The sequence below is a fragment of the Pteropus vampyrus genome, unplaced genomic scaffold, assembly GCF_000151845.1.
Source record: "Pteropus vampyrus isolate Shadow unplaced genomic scaffold, Pvam_2.0 Scaffold66, whole genome shotgun sequence".
NCBI lineage: Eukaryota > Metazoa > Chordata > Mammalia > Chiroptera > Pteropodidae > Pteropus > Pteropus vampyrus.
The window spans coordinates 8,068,458-8,096,450 of record NW_011888847.1 but is presented as its reverse complement, the minus strand read 5'-3'; the positions used below and the strand labels follow the sequence as shown (position 1 = coordinate 8,096,450).

At 33.1% G+C, this 27,993-nt stretch overlaps 1 protein-coding gene across 5 annotated transcripts in view; it reads right to left on the bottom strand.

The window, feature by feature from the left end:
- The window catches only part of MAP4K3 (mitogen-activated protein kinase kinase kinase kinase 3), a 141,889-nt gene that overhangs the window by 49,964 nt on the left and 63,932 nt on the right, over positions 1-27,993 (bottom strand). For 4 of the 5 annotated variants that reach the window (XR_002780689.1, XM_011361372.2, XM_023531335.1 and 1 more), the window contains 12 exons: positions 22,395-22,459; positions 20,730-20,785; positions 19,875-19,922; positions 15,948-15,990; positions 14,023-14,095; positions 10,513-10,644; positions 10,306-10,368; positions 10,140-10,221; positions 9,930-10,040; positions 8,524-8,602; positions 3,991-4,049; positions 2,629-2,691 (listed from right to left, as the gene is read on the bottom strand). Coding sequence is in view for 4 of the 5 variants with exons in the window: in XM_011361372.2 (XP_011359674.1) it covers positions 2,629-2,691; positions 3,991-4,049; positions 8,524-8,602; positions 9,930-10,040; positions 10,140-10,221; positions 10,306-10,368; positions 10,513-10,644; positions 14,023-14,095; positions 15,948-15,990; positions 19,875-19,922; positions 20,730-20,785; positions 22,395-22,459 (874 nt within the window). In the remaining variant the exon portion in view is untranslated. The remainder of the gene's footprint in view (positions 1-2,628; positions 2,692-3,990; positions 4,050-8,523; positions 8,603-9,929; positions 10,041-10,139; positions 10,222-10,305; positions 10,369-10,512; positions 10,645-14,022; positions 14,096-15,947; positions 15,991-19,874; positions 19,923-20,729; positions 20,786-22,394; positions 22,460-27,993) is intronic. The other variant, XM_011361373.1, reaches the window with a different exon arrangement.

Here is a 27,993-nt window from a genome sequence, read left to right as displayed (position 1 = left end):
CTGACATGTGCTACGATATGGATGAATCTTGAAGACGTTACATTATGCTAAGTGAGTCAGTCACAAAAGAACAAATATTGTATGTTTCCAATTATATGAGGTAACTAGAGTACAGAAAAATTAAAAAAGACAGAAAATAGAATGATGATTGCCAGAGGATGGGGGGTGGTGAATGGGAGGTATTATTTAATGGGTAAGGAGTTGCAGTTTGGGAAGATGAAAACATTCTGAAGGTAGATCATGGTGATGGTTACACAACAATATAAATGTACTTAATGCAACTGGACTTAATGCCACTTAAAAATAGTTACAATGTTAAATTTTATGTTGTTTTTGTTTTATCACAATTATTATGTATTATGTTTTATCACAATAAAAAAATTACTATGAACATATATGTGATTAAAAAAAGAGAGAGAACATGAACGTAAGCCCACCACTGGTGGAAAAGAAAATACTGATGATATTGGGTAGAGGCAATACAGCACAGTAGTGTAGGTTTGGATTCCTAAGCTACGAGGCTTAGATCAAATCCTAGCTCTATAATGTTATTTAGCTGAGTGGTAAGACCAATTTCAGCTTTGCTGTACCTTAATTTCCCTCATTTGTAAAACAAGAATTATAATTTAATATAGTGAAAATGCTTGAAATGCCTGGTATATAAAAACTGCTAGATAAGTGTTAGTTTTTATCATCATCAGAAGTGAGCTTTTTTAGGTTGATTTTATAAATAGGATCTGACAACTATTTTATTCATCTCCCTTCTGCCAGAACTATGCACAACTCTCCCTAAAGCTCTCCTTTGTCACAAGACCTCTTGTCAACTGCTAGCTCTATCATAAGACCCTCCTGATTATTTGGGGCTGGAAATGGATATAGTTATAGGGAAAAGAGCCATGACAAAGTATTCAAGTTACTAGGCTAGTTCCGTGCTGTACAGAAAAGAATATTTGTAACTCTAAAGTATTATGTTTCTGGTGTTATAGTTGTCTTTTCTGGAAAATATTAATTTAAACTTTTGATTTGCAATCTTTTATTTCCACAACAAACTTCACTAACTGTCATTCTAACCTACATATGTCTAATTCTGAAGAAATTTTCAATCAAGAAATCACTGTTAGTGTTCTCTTCGAACATTCCTTCTCACTTGCTTCTTCAGACGGTTAATTCTCAATCCTCACTTTCTGGCTTCGCTGAGCCATCTGATGCATCTTTCTTTCCTTTGTGACAATACATCTACCAATTCTATCTTTTCAAATGCTTCTTCCCTGCCTCCGATGTTGATTCTATCTTTGGCTGCAAAACACAGGCATCACTCGCTGAAGTAACTAGTTTTCTACACTCTCTTTATTCAGACTTTGCTGGGTAATATGTGCAACCTCATGGTTTCACCCATCATTTTCTCTTTGATTACCTCAATCTTCCTCTTCTGAGTTAATTCCATAATTCCAGCAGTAGTATGAACATTTCATAATTTCAGCTCTTTTATCTGCCATCTCTCAAAACTGTAGTCTGTGCCAATAATTGTTCCCATATTAATCCCATGAAACATAAGGTATGTATCCATTCTTTTCCTGAAGAATCTATAATGGCTCCTGCACAATATTGAAATCAGTCTTAATCTCTCCCAGAAGTTACATTAACCCCAAAGCTTTTCTCCTTCTCTGATTTCTATGCTAACTACTGTACGTTAGCCTCTCCTCAACAGTTGCCTGTGTTTTGGCAACCCACTGTATATTTTGTTGCATGGCTAAGAGTTTATATGTGCAAGTATTTTCTGCCCATCAAGACAGCAACTTCACTAAAAGAGAAATTATGTCTAAAATCTCTTCTCTGTTCAACAAATGTTATAAAACAGAGATTTAAGAATTTGTGTAAAGAATCATTTAAATCAATCAGAATTGGAAGAGGTATGTTATTGAAGCAAAGGAAGGAACTAGAAGGAAATTCCACTGAAAAGTCAGAAAAATGGAATCTAGGAGTAAATATGGAAGCAACGTGGGGCCCTGGCCAGCTACAGAAGTAGAAAGAACTATTTATTTAATAGCAACTATTAAAAGTATTATTTATTTAATATTTACCAGGGTTAATGTCCCATCTTTTCTTACATAATGGTAAGAGAGTCTTAATAATTTCAGAGAGGCTTTATAATCCAAATTCTGGCCTGAGAAAACTGGGTATTACATTGTGTCACAAAGTTAAAATTTCATCCGAGACTGATTTCTTTGTTAATTAGGGGTAAATTATTTCTTAAAATGATACATATTATATAGGTAATATATAGTTTTTATATATGAATGGGTAATATAAACGGTTTCTAGTTCATTAGACAAGTTATAGTAAAACTAAGTTTTTAAAATGAGAAAATTAAACATTTTTCATAAAAAAGAAAAAAATATTTTTATTTTTTATTACAACATTATAATATATTTGAGTAGATATACTTATTTAACTTGTTAGGAAAAACTTTGCTATAACCCTTATTACATGGAAGCTTGCTAAATGGCAGGAACTTATAAAACAATGTTTAAATTGGTTCATTAAAATTGGACAAAATGTTTGATTAAAAAAGTAAAACAAACAAGACTAAAACAATGCTGACAAAGAAAATCAGAAGATAAGAAATACCAGATTAGATCTTGCAGTGTAGTATATTTCTTCTGAACTGTCCAAAAAACCATCACTGTCGGGCTGTTTAGCAGAGACCAAGAAACCCAAGTTATTTACACTTAGACTAAAAGCCACAAATTCACAAAGGGAAACTTTCATAAGTGAAGTAAGTCCTGCTAACATAATTTTATTAAAACAAAGGCAAAGTCAAATCATATTAAGGCACTTCTAAAAAGCAACATTGCAACCACTTTGCTCTATAGTGCACTTACTATAAATTAGTATGGAATTTAAATACATGCGATGCCAACTTAAAAAGAGAAACAGCAAATAAACTCAAACGGCCTTAACAAAATAACAATTAGCATCTATAAACATCGCGACAACTTTTTCTTCTTAACTTTCTCCATCCTCTACTTAAATGTCAGGCTTTAGTTATTATAACATGACCATTTTAAGAATTTGGCTTTCACATTCCTTTCCTACATGCTGGTATGTATACTGAATTAGAATTACTCCAAAAATTAAAGGCTAAAGATTTCCTTTGTATGCCTTTGGTCGAGTGTGTTAAAATAAGCATTAAATTTAAGAAGAAAGATCTTACTCCAATCCTTAGTACTTATTGACAGTTATTTTCTGCTCATTATTAATAGAAGAGAAAAAATGTAACATAATCTGGACCTTTGGTAATTTTATTAAAATTAATTGCTTGCTTTTTAAATCTCGTTTATTCTTTCATAGAATATTAACATCTCAAATATTTGCAAAGCATTTTGCCTCTAAGACTGTATTAATATGTTTATATCCAGAAAGAGAGTATATACAACATTAAAAAAGAATCATGAAAAGAATGTTCATACAGTTAGCAAGCCTTAAATAAATGAAGGACAAACTTGATCTACTATGTATGCCTAGTCTCTCCTAAATTTTAGTACTCTAAACAGATGTGACTTTATCTTAATGTTTAAAAAACTGGCTTACACTCTTAAAAGCTGCCCATATTTAGTGAGATATGCTTTTATTGGTCCAACATTTTAGTTTAAAACCATGGCATTTATCTTAATAAATACACGAAAAGCTGCTCAAAAACTGAAAAACAAAACTGAAAAAAAGTAATAAAAATAAAATCAAAGGGCCAGCATTAAAAACATTTAATCAGAGAATAGTAAAACTATCAAGTTTCTTCAAAATAATTTTGAAAATATTCAATCTCAGCAACACAGATTTATTTATTCTGAATTTCAGAATTACTTACCTTTTTATTCCCCTAATGTTTTTAAAAATATTAATAACTAGCTCTTTATGTCAGCTCCAATGTATTATAAAGATTGATTAAAACATTTGTTTTCAGTGTTAACGTTTCAAGACTACCCTACTTACAAGTTCATGATGTGGTTCTGTCTCCTTCCTTAAAGGTGGATCAAATTTTACTTGGCCAACTAAAAAAAAAGTAAAGCCATGATCTGTTTCTATATTCTTAATGATATAATCATTTTAAAAGTTACTACATGGCAAAATGCATTTAATTTTATTATCTACCATACATTAATCACAATCCAAAGATCTAAATAAAGAATCTGTTAGCCAGAAAAAAACCAAAAAGTCTAAGCTGTTAAAGCTTAATCTGTTAATAATATACCTTTTCCATAGTAAAAAAAAGAAAATAATTAGCAAAATTAAGTGTCTGTTAAAGCTAGTATTTAATTTGCTACTTCATTGTGACCCAGCATAAAAAAGAGACAAGCTTAACTGAAGAATTAAGTGGACAGACAGTAATTGTGGCAGAATATTTTTTTGGAAGCCAGCATGCAAGATGGACTCTAGCAATTCCTGTTCCCTCATGTTCAAAACTTTGTGCAGTCCCTTCTCACATCTCCAGGCCTGGTTTATGTGACCAAACGAACAGGGAAGAGTGATGGTAGCACTTCCATGATAAGGCTTCTGTTGTGGGCTCTCTGTATCAGATCACTTGCTCTGGAGGAAGTCCTGTTGCAAGCAGCCCTATGTAGAGGCTGCATGGCAGGGCCCTGAAGCCTTGGACCAAGAGCTTTGTGAACAGACTCGGAAGAAAATCCTCCAGCCTAGTCAAGCCTCCAGATGACTGCAGTCACAACTGACATCCTGACTGTAACTTCATGACAGACCTTGAGCCAGAACCACTCAGCTAAGGTGTACTGGATTCCTGAGCCTCAGAATATGTGTGAAATAATAAATGTTTATTGTTTTAAGCTGATAAATTTTGGGATTATTTGTCATACAATAGTAAATAACTAATACACTACTGTAGCTAAAGTATAAACTAGCTGGAGCAGACATAAATGAACTATACTACACTCATCTTTTTCCTTGCTATGCTAATGTACTGAATGTTTCACAACCTTTACCTCTAATTTCTATATCTCATTATCATTATCTGCTTTTATAACCTGGGTACAGCATTCAAGACCACTGACAAAAAGCAGAGGCATAAATATAAAATATTAAAGAGAAAAAAAAACACAGTCACAAATACACTGCAGTTCAACCAGTAAGTTCTTTAGCTAAAACAGCAATTCTCTATCAAGGGAGGGAAATGAGTGAGATTTCAAAGTATAATCACTTTTATATTTAGATTTTATCTTAGTGTATGATGATTAATTGTGAATGCTAATAATACCAATTATAGGAGACTATGAGATTTGAAAATCCAGTAACATGAGGCACAAGTAAAAAAGGTTGAGAAACACAGCCCTATAAAATCTCTAGTTGTGTGCGAGTGTGTATATCCTTTATAGCTGTTATGGACTAGATATCAATTTTTGGCCCTTAAAGATATAAGTACGCTTTTCAATAATGGGTTCCTCATGCCTGTTTACATATGATCACATAACAAAGATTACAAAATAACTTTTAGCAAGGTATTAAAACTAATATATATTACACCTTGATAGAGACCTAATGAATGGCTTTTATCTATACTTGTCATCAAATAACAAAATTAATCTTAAAGTTATTCAAGGATAGTTTTGTACATCCACTTGCCTTGTGTTATTGTCCCATGTAAACATGCCTGTTTTCCTTACCAGACCGTATAATCACCGAGTGCACGGCTGTAGGGATGTTGTCTTAGAATAACTTGTATAACAAGGACAGAACCCTAACTGCAGCTATTCAATACCCCTGTACTCTATGGGAATGCCTTCCCAGAAAGGGGGCCCATATAGCAAAGTCCCTATGGGGAGTCGTTCTTCATGTGTTACACTGGTATCACTTTCTGTTCTCTTCAAATTCCCTAAAATTATGACCAGTTTCTGCCACAGGATCTTCCAACTATCAGTCAAATAACTGTTGGTCAATCGTTCTATAGTGAAGTGCTATTTATGATGTTCTTAGTAATGTCAAAAAACCCTACTTATCCGTAATTGTCTATTGGTCTTTGTTTCCTCTACCATCTCCTTGAAAGTATGTCAGGCCACACACCATAAATTTATATTTTAGTATTCAGATGAAACCTCCTTTTTAGCTTCTTTGAGACAGTTCCAAGATTATCATTTGCTGACTCTTCATTAGCCATTTTGGGTCAAAACTGAATCTACTATGGCAGACAAGAAGAGCCCCAGAATTATTTCTTCTTAAATCTAGGCTTTGCTCATAACACTTAAGTGAAGGCAGAGGGGACTTCCTAAAAGAGAAAGAGTAATCTTTCTGCAAATGAGTCAGTGGTTTGTTGCCTAAACACTATTCAGTTTAACAAAGAGAAAACCTTGGTTGCATGGAGAGACACCACATAATTACAAAAATAAAACATTATCAAGAGGAACAAATATACACAATCATTAAAATAAATTATTTTTCCAAAGCCCGTCTTTATGGTCAATAGCATTACTAACTATTCTATGTATTGTATTGTACATGAAATCATAAAACATCCTAAGAAAGCAGATATTAGAACAGTGCATAAGATTTAAAAGCCTCAAATAATCAAACTCACACATTATAAAAAGTGGTTTTCATCCTGTTGGTACCTCAACATACTAGAGGATATGACAACTTCCTTGCTGGCAAAGAGAGGAGCAGGGAAGATGTCTCTCAGGTATCACTTGCTCCCATTAAAAAGAGGGCAATATCAGCATTTCAGAAAAACTGAGGTATAGGCATCTAGTTTCAAACAGCACATATGGGCACATGCAGTTAGGAGTTGAAAACCACTGATATAAATTAGTAAAGAATGATCCAGAAATAACTGCACCTTGCAATGAAGGGCCTGAAAATATAATTTTTAATAGAATCAGAAAACATGATAAAAAGTGCTTTAAGTTAGATTTAATAGTGCTGAACAGATGAAGTTTTCTCAATCAACCACAAAGATATCTCTAATCATCTTTTGTATTACTACAGAATTGACATAGACACCTTGCAATTGCTTTTCATATATTAAGAAAAATAATGAGAAATGCTCATATACTAAGGTTGTCACTTTCAGAAAAATACTTTTGGGGGAAATTAGCAAATTTAAATCATGTGGCTTTAAAGGAGCTTTAAGGGTAAGATTATATGGTCACACAACTAATCACTGGCAAACAAGCACCAGATCCCAGTCCTAGGCTTTCTGCACAATGCATCATGCTTTCTTTTAAGAGCATTTCTCAGCATTTAAGAGTTTTCTCCTTTTAAGAGCATTTCCAGGTAGCGTCTACACAAAACTACCTAAGAACTTAATATATGGTGCATGCTCGAGCCAAAATTTCAAAGGAAGGACTTCCAGTTTCAAGGCCACACAAGTGTGCTGAGGTGGTTTCTGAAATGGAGCAGTGTTTGTGAAGGACCACTGGGCTGGAAATCAAGAGATCTAGGGCTTGCTGTTAACCTAGTGTATGACTCCATTCCACAGGCAAATCTATTCATCTCTGCATTTCTTTTTGTTTTTTATTAAATGGTAATAGTGCCTGATCCTACTTACCACACTTAGCTTTTAAGTTGAAGAAATGGATTCATCTTAAAGTATGAAATGTATTATTATTATCATTACTAGTCTAGCCAAAAATTGGGAACTGTCTCTTAATAGTAGTTATCTCAAGTTACCCTATTACCTAATTTCACTATGGTCATTTTGTATTTCAGTTCCCTAAGGATAAATCTTAACCTTACAGAAAAGTGTTATCACAAGCCTAACTGCACTAGAATAGTATTCTAAGTACATAAGGAATTAGTGCTTCTAAGAAGGAAACAAAGGTTAAGGCACTATTATTCCAGAGATTCCTGTTGACAGAGTTTATATCTTTGAGAAGTTGACGGAACCGGATCCCATGTGAATGAATGGTCTGTGTCAGTGAGCCCATAACTTGGTTGCCCATAAGGATTACATGGAGAGAGATTTCAGAAGGTAGATTCCTGGGTTGACTCAAGACCTACTGAATTAGGATCTGTGGAAAAGTGAGAATCCATTTTTAAAGGTTCTCAGGTCACTCAGATGCTATGCCAGCTTGTAGACCTCTCCTTCTCTTTGATATCTGAAGTGTGGCACTTGCACCATCAGCTTCTACACAATCCGGAAACTTGTTAGAAGTAAGGAACCTCAGGTTCTACCCCAGATCTACTGAATCAAAAACTGCATTTTAACAACTCTCTGGGTGAATTATACACATATACAAGTGTAAACAGCACTGCCTTGATTTCTTCTCTCCGGCCTATTCTAGGAACTTTGTTCTTCCTCCCAAACAGTAACAACATAAATCTACCCCTATCCCAATACTAAAAATTCCTTAGAAATAAGGAAAATGAAATTCTTGCTGCCTTAATTAAACTCTATCTTTATAAAGGTTTAGTAAGAAAAACTACTTGGAAGAAAATGAAGCAAAAATACTGTAACAAAATTACAACTTGAAATCTTATTTTTCAATTTTAAATTATCAACTGTATAAAGTATACACTTACAGTTTATCTCCGAGCGTGTTTTTTCTTCTCTCACATTTCTACTTGTTGAATGAATTCTATGTGGCACGGCAACAAGAGGCTGAGAAAGAACAAAATCAGTGACATGTAGCATTTCATAATTAAGTCACAGTCTGGTCCACAAAACTACTCAAACATGAAAAATGAGAACAAAATACAACTTTTTCATTTCTCTATACATTTAAAACTGACAGTAAGAGAGTTTTTAATATTTTGACAAACATTTTTAAGGTCAATTATAATTTGACCTTGAAACAAAACAATTATAATTTTCCCCAATGATTATTAAGACTGCTTTGTAGGGTTTTCAGCTTACATGGTATCTTTATGGTCCTGTACCACCAGACAAATCGAGGACTGCCTACATATTGAATTATTGTAGAAGACTTTAAAAAACATAAGTTTTTAACAACAAAATTAAGCAAAACAAAAAATTCTCCCCTAGTATAATTATAAGGTTAATAATACTTCGTATTTCTTATGTTTTATGTTTTATGTTCCTAGACCTTTAACGAAAGGACAGATTGCTTATTTAACCACGGTTGTATAAAGACTGCAAGCTAGAACAATGGTGAACTGATAGAAAGCTTCTCTCTGATTCACAACAAGCTGTGACCATTTTTCTGAGACAATCTGTGACCACTGAGAGAGCTATCATTTCTACAGCATCATCAATGAAATTTACTCCATTTTAAGTATCTTCCATAACGCCAGTCAAGTTAAGGCTATCCACTTCAGTTTTAGACCCAATAAAAGAATTCTGCCATGTCTAATAGAGTGTAAGGTGCCACAATTATTAGCTGACCAAGGAATATTAAACATGCTAACAGAAGTGAGGCTTCCAATAACATCAATGCTTCCACACAGATAGAGTTATTTCATTCTCTAGCAACTGCACTAGCTCATTTTTAAACATAGTGGATAAGTAGGAGTTTAGTAACCAAAAAGTCAATCTTATACTTCTAATAACCACTAATAATTCATGAAGTGGCATAGTGATTCTTTTTGAGAAGAAAACCAAATAGAAATTTTAAGTATATCCTAACATCTTATTTAGGTGCTTTCCACTGGCATTCTCTTTTATGGTGGACAATTTATTTGGCAACATCTCAAATGACTACTTTAAAATAGCTGCAGTAATTTCAACAAGTAGATTAGATGATTCTATCTTTGCCATTTTCAGATAATATGTCTATAGCTAAGAAGAAAACTCCAGCACATTGACTTCCCTAGGAGAGACAAAGTTGAAAAGAGTTCATTGTTCCCTCAACAGTTTATTTAAACTAGCTTTATTTTACATAAACCCAGAATTTTAAAAAATTGACTTTGAGATGTACATACATATATATGTATGTGTTATATATACTAGTTAGTAAAACAGCTCCTACCTCAGGATCATCATCATCAAAATCATGGTAAGTGGAATGATCTGGATTATTCACTTTATCCAATAGTTCAATTGCCAAAGATCTTGTCAAAGGTTGTGTGACAAACGGGTGCTTTAAAAAGAAAATAATATAGTACGGAACAGTTACTAGAAATCTCACTGGATGACATTTTTATATTTTGAAAAAAGACATAGTTCAGTGCAAAAATACCTGTAATAACTTTTCAGCATTAGGTCTTTTTTTGGGATTTTTGGTAAGTGCCATTTTCACAAAATGATGAAAACTATTTGACCTAAGAAATTTAAAAAAGCACACTTTTAAATTTCAGTTCTTTTTTTGCTCATGACTAAAAAGTAAATAACACAAAAGTACTTACCACTTCATTTTATCCTTTAGTTTAGGAGGCTGAAAATTGCTTTTTGTCATTAGAAATAATGCTCTGAAAATCAACAACAAATTCTATTATTATTATTCCCAAATAAGGTAAAGCAAGACTAAGAATATTATTTGTTCATGACATAAATAATACTAGGGAAAGGAGACCTGTTAATTTAAATATAGGGTTCTACCATGACACACTGACCTCATTGGGTGTAAGTCAAACATAGGAGGCTGAAGCTCAGCAAGTTCTATGGCAGTGATCCCCACTGCCCAGAGATCACAGAGCTGATTGTACCCCCCTTTCCTCTCAACGGCTGCGACTTCTGGAGCCATCCTGAAGAAAATATTCCAGAAAAAAAAAACTTATGTTTATTATAGTTTTCTTCATATTTCCACCAGAGGCACATGGAACTATCACTAAGTTGAGATCTACTTAGGCCTTGATATCTAAAAAATAAGTATGCAGTACTTAACAGGCCCACCTATCCTAAGATCTCAATATCTCATAAGACTCTCTATCTCAAGCCCCTACTGGTGATTTGTTAGTATACTATTTGCTATAAAGGTTTATAAAAGTTTACGATTGTGAAACAGCAATATATTCCAAATTTGCCCACACCCCAATCTTTCTTCCTCTGTACAGCAAAACTCTATAGAGAAATAACATCTTGTAGTAAATAATCTATAATTTTTAGCTCTACCTTCTTAGATCAATAAACTATATAATCTGGCTTTTTACTGTTTTCACTTGACCAAAACTATTTACTGGAGCACCAGTAATCTTCATTTACTACTTAACTCATATTTACCATAAACTTAATTGGCATTTTTTAAAGTTTTACTATAATGGTGGAGAAGTTATGAAAGTGTCTGCTTTTTAAAAATATATTTATTCAGATGAAAGTTGCCCAAACTCAGTATTTTGTTTCTTTTAACTTTCTTATAGTCTTACTCTAGTTATACCTCCATAAATTTGTATTTGACTGATTTAAATGATTATATTGATTTTCAAGTATCAAGATTTTAAAATCCTTAAAAAGTTTTGAAAATAAGATAAAAATCTCAACTCTTAGATATCAAAAGAGTGATTTAAATTAGTCTTACATATATATATTTGTAAGTCAGTGAAGTTAAAAAAACAAAACAGAAAAACTCCTCTAACTTTCATATGCTTGGTCTTCAAATCTTTTTAATCTTAAAGTAGCTCTATTAATATTTGAGTTATCATAAGAAAAGTGAACTGCAAAGTATGTCAGTTCTAACTTTATGGATAGCTAGATTACAGCTTAGCTGGTTCTTAGCCCCTAAGAGTCCCAGAAAGGCTGACCAATAGGATTACAAACTTATAGAAGCAGGGCTGAAGTTAGGACTAAAAACACGTACATTAGAAAGTGTCAAGTCTAAAAAATGAAGTTAGTCCCCCAGATTCCTCCTCTCATCCATTAAAGCTCAGCAATTGCTCCTTCTCCATCTCCAATGGATAAAGACTGTGAGAAACTGAACAAGAGAGACTTCAGACTCAAGAGTACCAGGAACAAAGGAGAGCAGGTTGGGGGCAGTAGAAGTCCCTTATCTGTAACAATGACTTCCCCAGCTTCTTTCACTCGCTAAGTTCTAGTAAACACCAGGTTTACATGCTACTTCCCAGGCATACAGAGCTATGAATCAGTTTTCAGTGCCTTGCTCTTCAATGTGAACCAGAAGATAAGGACTATGAGTCGTCTAAAGGAAGCCTCCATCAGGAAAGCTTGAGACTGAAAAGTAGAGAAAACTTATAGAAAATAGAATAAAAAATATTTTTAAAAAGTGAGAGAAAATTTAAGAAAATTAATGGATTAATCCAAGTGGCTCGAGATATAACTAATGAGATCCAGAAAGACAGAGCAGGAAAAAGTATAGTGAAGAAATTTATCAAAGAAATAGTACAAGAATACTTCCCAGAACGGAAAGACATGGATCTCTTGATTAAAAAGTAAAAATGCCAAGTCCAACAAATAAAAGTAAAAATTACACCCAAAAAGATTCTGAGGCACATTATCATGGACTATCAAACCGCTACAAATGACTCTTCGGGGCAATTACATACAAAGACCATGCATCCTCATGGCATCACACTTCCCATCAGCGTCAGAGAAAAGACTAAGAGCAATACTTAAAAAATTCCAATCTAAAATTCTATATTCATCCGAATTATCAATTAAATGTGAGGATAGACAAGCAGAGTCTCGAAAACTTTACTCCTCAAATTTCTCAGGAAGTGAGCAATATCTACGAGGGAGTAATTCATGAAAGAGGAAGACTTGGATTCTAGAAAATGGATTCCCAAGCAGAAGATGAAAAATTCTCAGAAAGAAGCTATGCAAAAGACCCAAAGAACAGACAATTCAGATTGAAATAAAAGAGAAGAGGACTCTAAGAAGGATTGTTATAAGAAAAAAACAAAACTAAACTAAAATCAGGACTGACAGATAATTTGATAGGCTTTATGATATGGGAAATGATATACAGGCATCTTACAGAACTACAAAATGTGAAAAGGTAGAGAAGTCTTAGCCAGAGATTTTAAAAAAAGCAAATTAAAAATGAAATTATTAAATATAAGAAAAAAATTTTTTGAGGGTAGCAAATGTAATACTAGTATAATAACTGACTCAGCAAGTACATTGAAAGGATAAGATTTTGGATGATGAATGAAGAGAAGTAAAATTTTCACCTATCAGAGCACAAAGACTATAAATAATAACAGATAACATTAGAGATGGCAGAAGACACAACTAGATGTTTTTATAAGCCCCCTTAGCACTGTTTAACTTTAAAAATATATGTTTTACATTTAAAAAATCCAAAAAATGATATATATCGTATCCTAAATATGAGAATAAGTCATCCAGATTATTGCTACCCCATGGCTGATGAGGCAGTCTAGGAGGGCACTGGAGAAGTGCTGGCACTTAAGCTGAAGGAATGTTAAAACTTCCAGTGTGCTGTTACTCGAAGTAATGGTGGGAACAAAAAAGTTCTATACCTGTCCACCACTATATTTACAATGACTAACAGCATATCTAACAGTAAGTAGTAAAAAACATTTATTGAATAAATAATGAATAATTTTTATAGAATGATTAAAGAATACAGCAGACAACAGCGGACAAATATGGCGAGAAAGGAAGGTCTGTGGAGGCACCTAGTAGGATTTAAGATTAATGAAGCAGAGAGAGGCCAGACCATGGAAGACTCCAAATGCCAAGAAATATGTATTTCATTTGTATGCAACCAAGATATGTCAAAAACTTTTGAGCAAAAGGGTTACTGCTGTTGGAAGGGGTAATGTAATGTTGAAAGATTAGTCAAAATATGGACTGGAAACGGGTGGAGATAGATATAAATAAAAACACCTGTGAAGACACATGGCTATGTGCAGGCTCTTCTAGCAAAGTGAAGAGTGAGATTCTAGCAAAGCTGAAACTATATTGAGGTTCCCTAAAGACATATCAATCTTTAGAGCCTTTTCCAGTAAATGGAAATTGACATGGCAGAATATTCTTTGGCTGTGTAATCCAGCCATGAGACTATATGCCTAAATTACTTAACCTACAGATGACCTTTTTGGTCTGTTTATCCTAAAATTTTTGACCATTCAATCTATTTTTTAATAAATGCTGTATTCAGTGACAGAAAAAAATAGTTAAATTATCAATTAAAATACAATTACCAATATGGTGTACCAATGAAAGACTTCCTTTTGGCAATTGTAGCTGTTATCTGTGCAGATACTCCAAAGTCAGCTATTAAGAAAATGAGAAACATTTAGAAAACTGAAGGTAAAATTATTAAAGGCAACATGAGAAGAATTGTTTAATTATTTGCATTTAAACTAATTTCACAGAAATTGAGATATTCTCACACATCACATTAAAAATTTTTACTTTAACAGACTACCACAAAAATATCACAAAGAAGTCTGTGTATGTACTATAGCCAAATAGAATATATCTCCACATGAATCAAATAACAGCAAAAGTCAAGACCAAATAATTTTAATGAGAAGAGACAGCTGAGAGGATCTGACCTGATGGATTTAATAATAAATTTCAAATTCCCAGGACCTGAAATTTAAAAAATACACTAGAAAGGACCTTAAGTAGTAATATATTCCTTTCACTTCCTGTCACACCCATAATGACTGACATCAAATAAATCAATAAATCTATTGGTAAAGCTATCTAGCTTGAAAAGACACCCAATACATGGAATCTAAAAAACAAAATAAATGAACAATCAAAACAGAAACAAACTCATAGATACTGAGAACAAACTGATGGTTGCCAGATTGGAGAGGGGAGTTAGAAGGTTGGGTAGAAAAGGTGAAAAGATTAAGAAGTACAATTTGTCAATTATGAAATAGTAATGGGGATGTAAAGTACAGAATAGGGATTAAAGTTAATAATATTGTAATAAATACACATGGTGCCAGGTGGGTACTGGACTTATCGGGGGGATCAATTTGTAAGTTATATAAATGTCTAACCACTATAATCTACACCTGAAACTAATATAATATTGAATGTCAGCTGTAATTGAAAACTGTAAAAATTAATTAATTAAATAAAAGATAGCCAAACAGAGTATTCCCAAAAACCTTACCTTAGCAATACATTCTAGTACCAATACCAATCACTACAAGGAAATTAATTTTTACATAGGATTTGTTGCTTTTCTTTAAGTATGTTAAGTTCTAATATTTTCTAGTTTTTTAATGATAGATTCTAAGTCCTTATCAACTAAGATATATGTAGGATATCTTTGAGGGAGGCACATAATAGTGACACAAAATATTAAGCTGCTGATAGGAACTGTTTACTAAGCCATCAATAGTTTTTTGATTTTCTTGTACTTAGAGGCAGCTTATGAAAATTTTATTATAAGTTAATTAGATACATACTTTTAAATCTATTGTAGGCTATAGTTTTACTCACTTTTGTAAGATAAATATTATGCATTTTTATTTCTTATAGTAATATATAGTTTGAAATACTGTTTTATATTTATTAAATATTTCATTTACTATCTAACAGATATGACTTGGTTTATAAAACTTCTATACCGTACATGTTTCCTATCTTAAACTTTCAAAGTAAATTTTTAAGGTTCTGAATTCTATTTTAATCATAACTTGATAACCAAAAGTTACAATGTGAAATAAAGTAACATTCAGCATTGAAATTATACTCTTATATAAGTAGTACTGTTATTTTATTTTCAAAGGTCATATAAAGAATGTAGGATTTGGGGCATTATTGATTTTTTGGCTTTTGTTTACCCTGTTTTCTCGTTATGATGTAATTATGTACAGATTTCTTATTAGAAGTCACATTCCTGAGGTTAGAGGTAAAAGAATTTTCAAAGGCTATTATTTCATTATATTGTTACACCAAATCTGTCACATGTGAAGGGCAGACTCAATCTCCACTTAAGAGGAACCAAATAGAAGGAGGTTACATATAGCCCACACTGAGATTTCCACCTAAAAATACATAGATGCTGTTAGGGGAGGGGAAACCTAGTCCTACAGAGGAAAATATAAACTTACTAGTTTGGAAATAAATTTGCACAAATGACAAATTTTAATTTACTTACCCAATTTCACATGACCGTTATCCGTTAACAGAATGTTGGCTCCCTTCAAAGTGAGAACATTTTAGTTAAAGTAGTAAACGTTTTATCAGACAGCACATGTAATATACATATTTAAAATAAGTGGCAGCTTTAGACCTAGAAATACTTAAAATTTAAAGTATAGCTTATTAAAATGTTTAATTATATCCATAGAAAAGTTTACTGTCCACTTTTTAGGCAATTTGACTTTATAAAATGTTCTGCCTTGCAAAAAGCTGCTATCAACATAATATGAACGTTATTATGAAAGTGATATATTAGTTTTCATCTAAATGTTATTTTCTTACTGATCGAACACTGTCACTGCACTAAATGCTATCTTACATTGGCATTTTCAACTCCTTGTATTGTATTTTAAACTTGATTGCTATTTCCTGTTTAAAAATAAAAACAAATCTCCAAATCTTCATCAGCTAAACGAGTGCTGGTATGTAGACTATACCTTGCTGCTTAGTATATGAGATTGTCTATACTTAATTTGTCTGCCCAGAGTTTAGAATCATTCAGGATATAAACAACTAGCCACAGGCCTACAGAATTAAAATGTCACCTGTCTGCATGACTGTGAGTAACAGAAACTATATATTGGTCTGTGTCTCCAGTTCCTGGCACAGAGCTCCTGAAACTCTTATAATTCTCTAAGTGATAAGAGCACTAGGAGCATCTTTTGTTCTAATATTTGGTCTTTGACCCCAGTTCTTGACAGAGCACTTCTGAAACCTTTAATTTCCTGGGAAGATAGGCATGTCTTCTGTTCTAATGAAGCAACTCCAGGTGGGCTCCTGGATGATGGCTGGTCACTGGAAAGACTAAGCCATGATTAGAAGCCTAAAATTTTCAGCCTCGCCCTCATTCTCTGAAGAAGGGAGAAGAGCTAAAAATGGAGTTAATGATCGATCATGCCAATGTGAGGAAGCCTCCATAAAGTCCCAACAGCACACGGTTTGGCAAGCTTCTGAGTTGGTAAACCCATGTGGAGGTGCTGGGAGAGTGGTGCCCCGGAGAGAGCATGGGAGCTCTGCACCCTTCCCACAGACCTTGCCCTATGCGTCTCTTCCATCTAGATGTTCATCTGTATCCTTCATTATCTCCTTTAATAAACTGGCAAATGTTAAGTTAAAGTGCTTTCCTGGGTTCTGTGAGCCTCTCTAGCAAATTAATCAAACCCAAGGAGGGGGTCTTTGGAATCTCCAATCTAGAGCCAGTTGATCAGGAGCTTGCAACTGGCATCTTAAAGTTTGTGTGTGTGTATATGTACTGGGGGGTGAGGGGACACAGTCTTGTGGGACTGAGCCCTTTAATCTGTGGGATCTGATGATACTCCAGGTAGACAGTGTCAGAATTGAGTTAAATTGTAAAACATCTAGTTGGTGTCAGAGAGAATTGCTTGTTGTAGGGAAAAATCTCCACACTTTTGGTGACTGGAAATGTCAGAAGTGAAATGTTCTGTTTGAGTAGTAAAGACAACTCCTAAGAAAGAAACACATAGTTGGGAAGAACTGGGTTTTTCTCTAAATAGAAAGGAAAAAACCGACTTTTTTTCCATTATAATGACCTAGTAGCATTTTAGCCACTGTTGCTTCTTGACCTAAATTCAAAGATGATAACTACTTTATTTTCAATAAGGAAGTAGAAATACTGCCTTCCAAAGGCTTTCTATTTATTTTTAACTTTTCTGCAATTTTTAAATGAGCAAACAAAAGTAAGCAGCCTCTTTATTAGTTCAGAGTGCCATCAATTGTGCAATTATAATCTTAGGGAAAAAAATACAAAGAAAGCCCCTCCAGCTCAAAACAGAGAAAAAAATAACAGAAGACTGCACACCTTGACATTACTGCAGCTCTATGGAATAATGAGAGAAACAAGAAAAAGGAGAGAAAAGGGACTAGAGCTTGGATTTTAATTTGATCTAGGCCCTAGCTATCTAGACTTCTGTCAAAGTCTTCAATTTGGTCATTCTCTAGCTCCACATTAATTTTCTTAAATTATAGCTTATATCATGTCATCTGCACCTACGGCCTTCGATGCTTCCTACAAGCTACCTACATCCTTCTCTCTGATAACTAGCAACCAGCTCTGGGGTTATAGCAATGAATAAGTTCCAGCTTTCATAGAGTTTATAGCCAAAGAAAGAAAGAAAACCTAAAAATGAAAACACACACGCACGCACACACATGCGTGAATGAACCAACAAATGATTCAAAGCCAGATAGAGATAAGTACTCTGAAGACAAATAAAGCAAAAAGAAACAGCCTCTCTAAGGCTGTGATAGCTAAGCAGAGATCTGGAAGAAGTGAATGCAGAGCCATGTCATAATCTGGGAGAAGAATATGCTAGTAAGAAAGAACAGCAAAAAAAGTCCTGGGGCTAGAATGAGCTCAATATATTCCAAGAACAGCAAATATAGTGTGGCTGGAACAGAATGAGTAAATGCAGGAGTGTGAGATGAGGTCAGAGTGAAAAGCAGAGGCCAGATCATGATCAAACTTGCAGGCCATGGTAGAAGATCTGGACTTTATACAGAATATGATCAGTGGTTTTATAAACAGGAGGGTGACGTGGTTTGATAGTAAAAGATTGCTTTGATTGCAAGGTGGAGAAGTGGCTGCAGAACTTCTCAAAAGATGAAGAAGAGGAAGACCAGTTAGAAGGCTATTACCAAAGTCCAGATGAGATACAACACACTGGTGGGCAGTTCAGACAAGGGTGGCAAGTGTAGTAATGGTCTGAATCTACTGAACTGGGCTCAGGCTCTGAAGTCTGGCACATAAGTCCTTGCATAACGGAGCACTAACTACCTGGCCAACTCCATCTCCTACTGCTCAAACATTCTCTTCTTTTCAATAATGTAATGCTTTTATCCTTTCTAAAATGATCCCACACTTTCTGGCATTTGCATTTTTCTCACATTGTTCCCTCTGCTTAGAAGGCACTATGACCTCTATTTCTGACAAAAATCCGTCTGTCCTTCCAGATCACCTAAGTACCAATGACGTAGAACCTTTCTGACTTACTCAAATTCTTCTGATTTCCTCTGTCTTTGAACTTCAAAGCTCTTTGCTTACGTCTTTTAAGTGGTTTATGAAAAATATTTAAAGGATCTCAGCTGATGATCTGAGAATCCACTGAAATTTCATGCAAATTTGAAGGCATGGGCAATAAGGACATTTTCTGAAGAAAGCGTCCATGGCTTTCATCAGAGAATCAAAGAACAACATGATATCAAAAAAAAAAAAAAGTTAAGAACCTTTACTTCTGAAGAGAAAACTTCAGAAAACAAAATGGGGAGAGAAGAAGTAAGAGAAAAGGTGAATGAGAAAGAAAAATTAATGAAAAGAGAAAATATCTAAGTTGGGAGGATAGCAGTTATTTCCAGAAATAGCTCCAGAGTCCTGTCACAGCACTTAGTTTACCACAGAGCTAACCAGCACGTCCACTGCACCTGTTCTCTGTCAGTTCAATGAAAGACCATCAGAAAACATTAAGGTTTAATTTATCCATTTGGATACATTATTAATGATAATTCCTTAAGATTGTCAAAGTTTATGATAATATTCAAAGCATGAAACTTCCTAAAAACCATAACTTGATGAAAGCTATGAATCTAATTTGCATTTTATAAATAAGTAACTACAAATATGCTAAAATGGGTTATTAAAACATTAATCCACAATTGTACACGTTAAAAGGGTATATAAATTGCATCTCAATAAACTTGCTAGAAAAAAGTAATAAAACCCTTAAAAGTATCATTTAATTTTATCATAATAACATATTTCAGATAACAAATTCATCCAATAAAACAACCAAGACAATTTTGGTCAATCGTTTGATCAGAGTATTTAAAAATAAAGAGAGGGCCATTAGGTTAAATATATGATGTATACCTTTATATCTCTGTGCATTTTTCCTTTACTGTGAAGATAGTATAATCCCTAGAGTTAAAAAAAAAAAAAAAAATTAAACAGTAGTTTTTTTATTTACTCATTACAGAAAGTTTGGTGGAAATCATTAAATTTATCTTACTGAACAAATTAGTAGTTGATAGTTGGTCACAGGGATGGGGAGCACGGCAGAGGGAATGCAGTTAGCATTAATATGATGGCTAGGTGGTGGGCCAGGGGAGGGAGGGAGCAATTGGGGGAATTGTTTTATGAACTATATAGATGTCTAACCAATGTACTGTATACTTGAAACTAATTTAAATAAATTTTTTAAAAAGTTTATTTTACTGAAATATCCTAATAGACAAAAGAATCAAGAAAATGAAAAAGGCAAAGCTCAATTGGAATGACTAATTTTCCTAAGACAAGTAATTTTCACTAAACTCTGCAAATAATTTGTAATAACTTCAAAGGTACACGTGCAATTAGTATCAGAATGAGTTTCAATTACCATAAGAGTGTGTAATTTTCAAGTCTTTCTTTGGTATTAAGAGGAATATAAAAACAAAATAAATCCACAGCACTTAAACTTTTAGGAGTTCGTATTATCATACTGAAGCTTTAAGGTGCTTATGTGCTGATATAATTTAAATTTATTACACAAATAATTAAAAAATGTTATCAATATTCAAGAGTTTAGTAAACTATTTAATCCTTACTTAATACGTAATACACACACACACACAAATAAACCCAGCTGCATACCAAAAAAGAATTAAAAATTTAAAAAAAGTAATACACAATAATTAAACATTCACTTTAATAAAGAATGTCCTTTTAAATTAGCATTAGATTTACCTGTAGTGTTTCTCTGCTAACATACGCAATTTGTAGTTCTGACAGAGGTCCTGTTACTGTGAGAAGAAAATTAATATTAATAAAATTAGTCAAAGCGTGTTTTTCAAAAGTGACAATGTCTTACAAGTTCCACTAAGCAACAGGCTTAACATACCTAAACAATTCTAAAATGTAATCTCCATTTTTAAAAATCTGATTGGCTCATTGGTACATTGCCAGTGTTTAGAACAGTCCCTGGCATGGAAAGCTGCACAATAAATGTTTATGAAATGAATAAAAGATTGAAATAGTCTCTGAAATTATTTTTTCACTTTTATACCTCACTGATCAATATTATTTCTTAAATGTTAAAAGAAAGAAAGCGTGGTCAAGAGGGTTAGCTAGTTTTTATTAAAGCTTTTTAAAATTTGATGTGTTAAAAAACAACTGATGAGTGTATTATGGCCAATTTAAAGTCAATATTTTTCCCTAAAATTATTACCTTTAAGCGATAAAATATATGTTCAATATGAAAAATTCCAATCAATAAAGAAGTTTGGAAAGTAAAGGTCTCTTCCTAAATCAAACTATTAATAAGCATTATCAATAATTTGACCTACAGATTACCAGACAATTTTATGCAGAGATATTTTATGTATTATATATATTTATATATATATCACACATAAAAACCTGCCCTTATCACTTATCATGGACACCTTTCCACATCAATATATATAACATAACCATATAGTAGTTGAAAATATTTCTCTGTGTGCATCTATCCAGTATGGAAAACATTTAAATAGTATTCTCTTTTTCACTATTAAATCTAAAGTAAAAAAATGTTAGGTGGGAAAGATTATTCTACAAATTAAATTAAATTCCAATGATGAAATCTTTTGTTAGACAGTGACCTACACCAAGAGTAGTGGAGTGCAATGGAAACAGTAAAATTCCTATCCAAATAGCTTTTTAACATGAGCTGTATTACAATCATCCCTTAAAATTACTTAAGAGGCCTCAAACTAGTTCTATATAAAAAAAGAGAAGATTTTGCAAAATACTTGGAATTGGACATCATGAACTATTAAGACATTATTTTATTTTACATTAACAGAAAAGCACACCTCCGAGCAAAAGAATAAACCTACTCTGCAGTTTGTGAAAGGAAACTATTAACAGAACCAAAATAAAAAAAAGAACAGACAGTAAAATTGCTTATTTTACTTTACAAGTCTCTCTTATATACTTCTCTATTGAAATCCCAATGAAAAATGTTTTAATAATTTTTTAATTCCCCAGAATCCAGCATCTAAGACAGTAAACATTCAATTGATGCTTCTTAAATATATGAGAGCAAAATCAATTATCTTTGTATTAACACTACTCATTTATCAACTGGATAGTCTTTTAGTTAGTGTTATCCATCAAAGCCTTGCATGTCTTCTACCACTCTGAATTTGAAATTTCAAATAAACTATACATAATATGACTTCATTAGAATTAGCAATAATTCAACTGCATATAATTTTCCAACTTTTCAAGCAAATGCTCCTTTTATCCATATATATCTGAAATACCTTTACGTAACCAAATAACATAATGATAAAACATACTATTCATTCCTCATAACATTAATGTTTTAATATAGTAAATAACTATTTTATTAAACTTTGGTCTTACCATGATAAATATCCTGCAAAGAACCACCTCCACAAAACTCCATGCAAATCCAAAGTTTATCTCGCCTATAAAGAGAAAATAAACATGTAACACATTTTCTTGATAAAAATTGAGGTAACAAGTATTTTAAAGTTACATGCCATAACCTTGAAATGCCACATAAATGTGGTATGCTAAGAAAAAGCTACTCTCTATAAGTAAATGAATTACTTATTATAATGTGTTACTATAACTCAACCCAAGATTTTAATCCTTAAAAATTACCAGTATTAGGTTATAAAGATATCAAGCATATCTAAATGAGAAAATTTCCCTTCTGTTAAAAACTTCCCCATCCCCAGTTTACCATCTATCTCCATGACAGAATTATAAAAGTTAAATGTTAATTAGAAGGCTCATACCAAAAATTATGTAGAAGATTCATCACAAAATGGTAATACATCTGAAAGTGTACCCTTGGACAGCACTCTCATCAACAACACAAAATGTAAACTTAAATCCTCATATCTAGATTAAACAAAGATCTTTACAAAATAATATCTGTTAAAATTTATCACTCACTTGCCAGCATTTCTTTCACACTGACATTGTGAGATAGTCATATGAAAAATAATTAGCAAAGATTTAATAGATTATTCCTTTGTTCATTCCTTTGTTCGATCATTCTTTACTTCATCTCAAAACTGAACCCAGCAAGCTCAGTCTAATGCAGAAAAGAGACTGCCTTAATAATGTCTGTCTGTCACCACTGTATGCACCGCGCACAAAATATCCAGCAAATGAAGATTTGTTCCATAAGTGAATGAATGCATGAGTGACTTAAAGAATAAACAAATTGATTAAAAGGTCAGCAAACCATGGCCAGCGGGCCAAATCTAGCCTTACTGCCTGATTTCGTACAGTCTAGAAACTAAAAATGGTTTTTATATTTTTAAATGAGGGGAATCAAAAGAATATTTCTTGACATGTGACAATTATACAAAATTCCAATTTTAGTGTCTATACAAAGTTTTATGGGAATGTAGTCACATTCATTTATGTATTATCTGTAGCTGCTTTTGTATTAAAGCAGCAGAGTTTAGTAGTTGTGCCAGAGATAAACCCACAAAGTTCACAAAGCCTAAAATATTTACTATACGGTCCTTTACAGAAAAGGTTTGCTGACCTCTGGATTAGATTATAATTTGATTATTACATAATCCAAGCATGTATATCATTCTGTGAGAACCCAGAAGTAATAATACCTAGGAAAATCAAGAGAAGATTTTAGAGAGGAGATAACATTTGAGTTGGGTCTTAAAGTAGGAATTCACTGAGAACCACTGCTCTAAAATATTTTCACATTTGCTGTACATGAATCTTTCATGTAAAATTCTTGTCTCATGTGTTTAATCACACAGACAGCGAGGACTTCTCATATCTTACAAAAACTGTTTGAATGGATGTTTTAGGGTCTGCTTGGGATAAAATAACATAAACTGTTTAGTAAAGTACTTGGAATATAGCACATTAAATGTAAGCTGTTTTCCACTTCTTTTGTTATAATTAATCTTACAGAATATTTGTGTGAAGATATAAATAAATAAAATTGACTTTTTACTTAAGGAAAAAAACAGGAGATAAGATTGATGACATGACTTCTTACTACAGTCACACTAATCATTACTTCTTACATATAAGTGCTCACTAATTATCTGAGTAATAATTTATCCTAGATGTTTGCTGGGAATTGATGACTGACATCAAATATAATAGTCTTTATTTTCTAGAAATCATCTTTTGTTTTCCTATCCTTTAATAATGCTTTTCCTATCCTTTACAGTTTGAAAACATTCTCCTTGGTAGAGAAAAATGGATGTAGAAAACACGTTTTCTGCTTTCTAATCTATTTTAATATTACATCATCTTCTACTTGAAGTTAGTCCATCCTCTTTTCCAACCTTGCTTAAAAACATACTTTTCTATTCATTCTACATGACTGTCCAAAAATTAGAATTATACACACACACACACACACACACACACACACACACACACAAACTTATATATACTTTTTAAGATGTCTAAAATACTTAACCTCTATAATATTATATTTAGTTAAGTCTGCTATTATCAAAAAAGCTTGAATCTTCAGAGTTTATTAAAAAAGAGACTTTCATCTATTCCACGAATATCTCTCCTATGATGATAAATCTGCATTTGCTTTTGGTCATTCACTAACCCATCTGCCTAACAGGGAAGGACCTGAGTCAATCAGCCTATTTTATGCCGGCCAATAAATTATAAAGTCTTTGCCCTTAGGTATCTGAATTAAAATAAAATTACCCATTGAGGTAAATATTCAATGTATCTCTATTAATTTCCTGACTACACAAATCCTTAGAATTCTTTTTTCTTATACTGTAAAATTACCTTTCTGTCCTATAAGGAACAGAAAAATAAGTATGAGGGGAAAGTTCACTATTTTCATCTTCTAGTTTGATGTTCACTAGAGCATACAGAACTAATATCCTAATAACTATTTCACTGAATTGAAAACTTACAATTTCTAAAACACACTTTTAAATTTTCTCACACTTTGTAACACAGCACAGACTTAATACTGATTGAACTATGTTTTTTTATATGTTTTGCCCAAATATAACAAGAAGTAAAAAATAAAATGTCAGCAAGATCACCAAGGATCAACGGCTCTAAAATGCCCTATACTGGTTGTACAGGACATATAATTAGGCACTTAATAAACATAGGCTTTTAATGATACTGAAGAGTAGAGTAAGGAAGGCCCTGTTAAGAATGCTAGGTACTGTTTTACAGGAGCTCGGTCTCAGTATTTCTTGGAGAAGTGAGCATAACCATCCTTTTATAAAATAGGCTCTTAAGTTTAATTATATTCTGGTCATCTGTTCAGTAAATTCATAGAGTAAGTCTGATTTCAGTAGTCAAATCAGATTAGCACAATTTCTACAATTTTTTGTCTAAATTTGTTACAATAGGCTACAATGGCAACAAGATAAAAAGAAGAAAAGTGACTAGGAACAGTATATATTTTAGAGAATTTGTACTAAGTTCAAACAAATAAATTCCTTGCCTTTTGCAAAATTATTCAGTATTGGGAAAGAATCCAAGAAACCATGTTCCCTTTGAGACTAAATCTGGCCTTCCAGGGTAAAGATTCAATACAGTACACCAAAAAGACAGCTGACTTAGGTATCTGGAGAGTCAGGTTTATATCCCAGGGCCAACAATGAGTGGTTTGATAACTTGAAGAAGTCATTTATCCAGCACTCCATTTTCTCATCTGTAAAAAAGAGTGGGCTATGTAACAAGATCTCTTAGTCCCTTTCAGCTCTAATGCCCTACAAATCTAATCATTAGTATTCCATACTCCAAATGTGGTTTGGTCTGGACTTTAGGGAATAAGGGAAGACTCTCTATAGAAGAAAAGAGCTAGAGAAAGGAAGGATTAATTGCTATTCTCTATTATACTTCCATTTGCTTTCATATTGCTTTCTTCAGCTATACCAGTTACAGAATAAAATCATCTATTCAAGCTGTATTTTTCTATTTTACATCACACAACACCAAATGAACATAGCTCTACTGAAAATGACCCTAATTTTATCTCTTTTACTTTGGTTTCTGGGCAATTTTGCTCTTTGTATTCTATTTAGAGTAAAAGAAAAGTACCTTTAAAAAAAAAATTTATCAGACTATACACAATACATACATTTGTACACTTTTGTATATGTACATTATGCTTCTATTTAAAAAGTTTACTTAAAAAAAGGATATTAAAAATATAGTCAGAATACACATTTCCTGTACAAAAAGTACATATTTTAAAAATTGTAACCTCAAATCAGCTAACGCAGCATGTCTAGAAGTGAAGGTTAATAGGCATGTTACTAAAGTCTTTGCCAAGACTTATCCACAAAAATGAATACAATCCAAAATGAATTCTGCATTTTGGTGGTTAACAAGATCATACAGATTCTGCCTAACCTATATGAGAAGAAGGTTCTTGTCTTAAGTAACCCAGGAAGTCAAATGTAGAGTTTTAGTACTGGGGTTTTTTTTTTTGGAGGGGGGTGGGGAGGAGGTAGAGGGTAAGGGGTGTTAGTAATTTATTTGGTTGGCTCTTTGGGCAAGGAAATAGTAAAGCTAAGGAAAAAGAGATATGCTCTGTGAGCACAATATCACAGGAAGAACTAGGACTCTACTCTGCCGATAATTTGAAATGGGACTGTAAACTGTATACTTAATGCTAAACTCCTCAAGCATCTTATTCGTAAAATGGAAATAACAGCTATCATAGAGTTATCACGGTTTTGAAAAGATCAAATGTTTAATAATGTTGTTGAAAAGATTAAATGAGACACTTAAAAATGATACTTAAAAAATACTAAGAAGTAGTAGTAGTAACAGTAGTTAACATTTATTGAACAGTTCTTATGTTCTAAGCACTGTTCTTAGCACTTTACATGTATTTATCCATTATCCTCATAGCTACCCCCATCATGTAGCTACCATCATCATCCCCATTTTATAGATGAGGAACTGGAGGCACAGAGTGGTTAAGTAATTTGACATAGGTCACAAAATTAAAAGTAATGGCGTCAGGATTCAAGCTCTTGAATACCAAGTACGCCATTGTCTCTATGGCAAAAACGACATGCTCATCTCACCACACCATTTAATGGATGAGGCTATCCTAGAATAATAGGTTAGGCTTTGGATGGTTCCACAGTTCTAGAAGACTGAGACTATGTTTAAGAAATATCTTAGATTAATGTCTCTGGGGAAACACAAAAACTCTTGAAAAGACCCATTCACTCTTAGGGAAAAATATTTTTTGTAAAGCTTCTCCCAATTGAGTCTAGGCAGGTCATTCTGTTAGAACCAGTAACAGTAAAACAGATTGTTTCAAAGTGATATTTTTAATATATTGGAAGCAATCAATTATTTGTATCGCAAACTTAACTGGTTTTAAGAGATTGTTTCTTTGTGCCAATACAATAACTGCCTGTGCTGGGTTCGTTCCGTAAAATAAAAATTGACACAGAAACTATCAGGTTACTGTTTGAACCACTCACTATTAAACTAGTTGGGATTGGTTGTTAAAGAACCCATTTAAAATGTTTAATAAACTAGGGGGAGTACCTATCCCTATGTGAATTACAGTCTCCAGTAAGCCCACCCTTTCACTTTAACGAAGGTGGGGCAATTAAAGCCATGAGTGGTTAGAATCAAGAGATGATCTGGTTGGCTTTTCACAAGCTGGAAAGAAGAGAGGGCAGAATTACCCAGTCTTTTCCACATACTATGTCCACATCAGAAGAGTTAAAGTATTTTGTACCTGGATCATATGAGAATAGGAGCTGCAGTAAGTTACATCCTTACATATCTTACAGTATATCAGAACAAAACTGAAAAGTTTTTTTAATACCTAAGAAAACATTCTCTCAATATTCAATTCACAGTTGCATATTGAAGTGAATGGGAAAAAAAAAAAAAGATTTTACCCTGAGGTCTTCCCCTACGGAATATGACCTGAGGAACCTGGCCTGGTCTTGCCAAACCAAAACAAGAGGTGGCA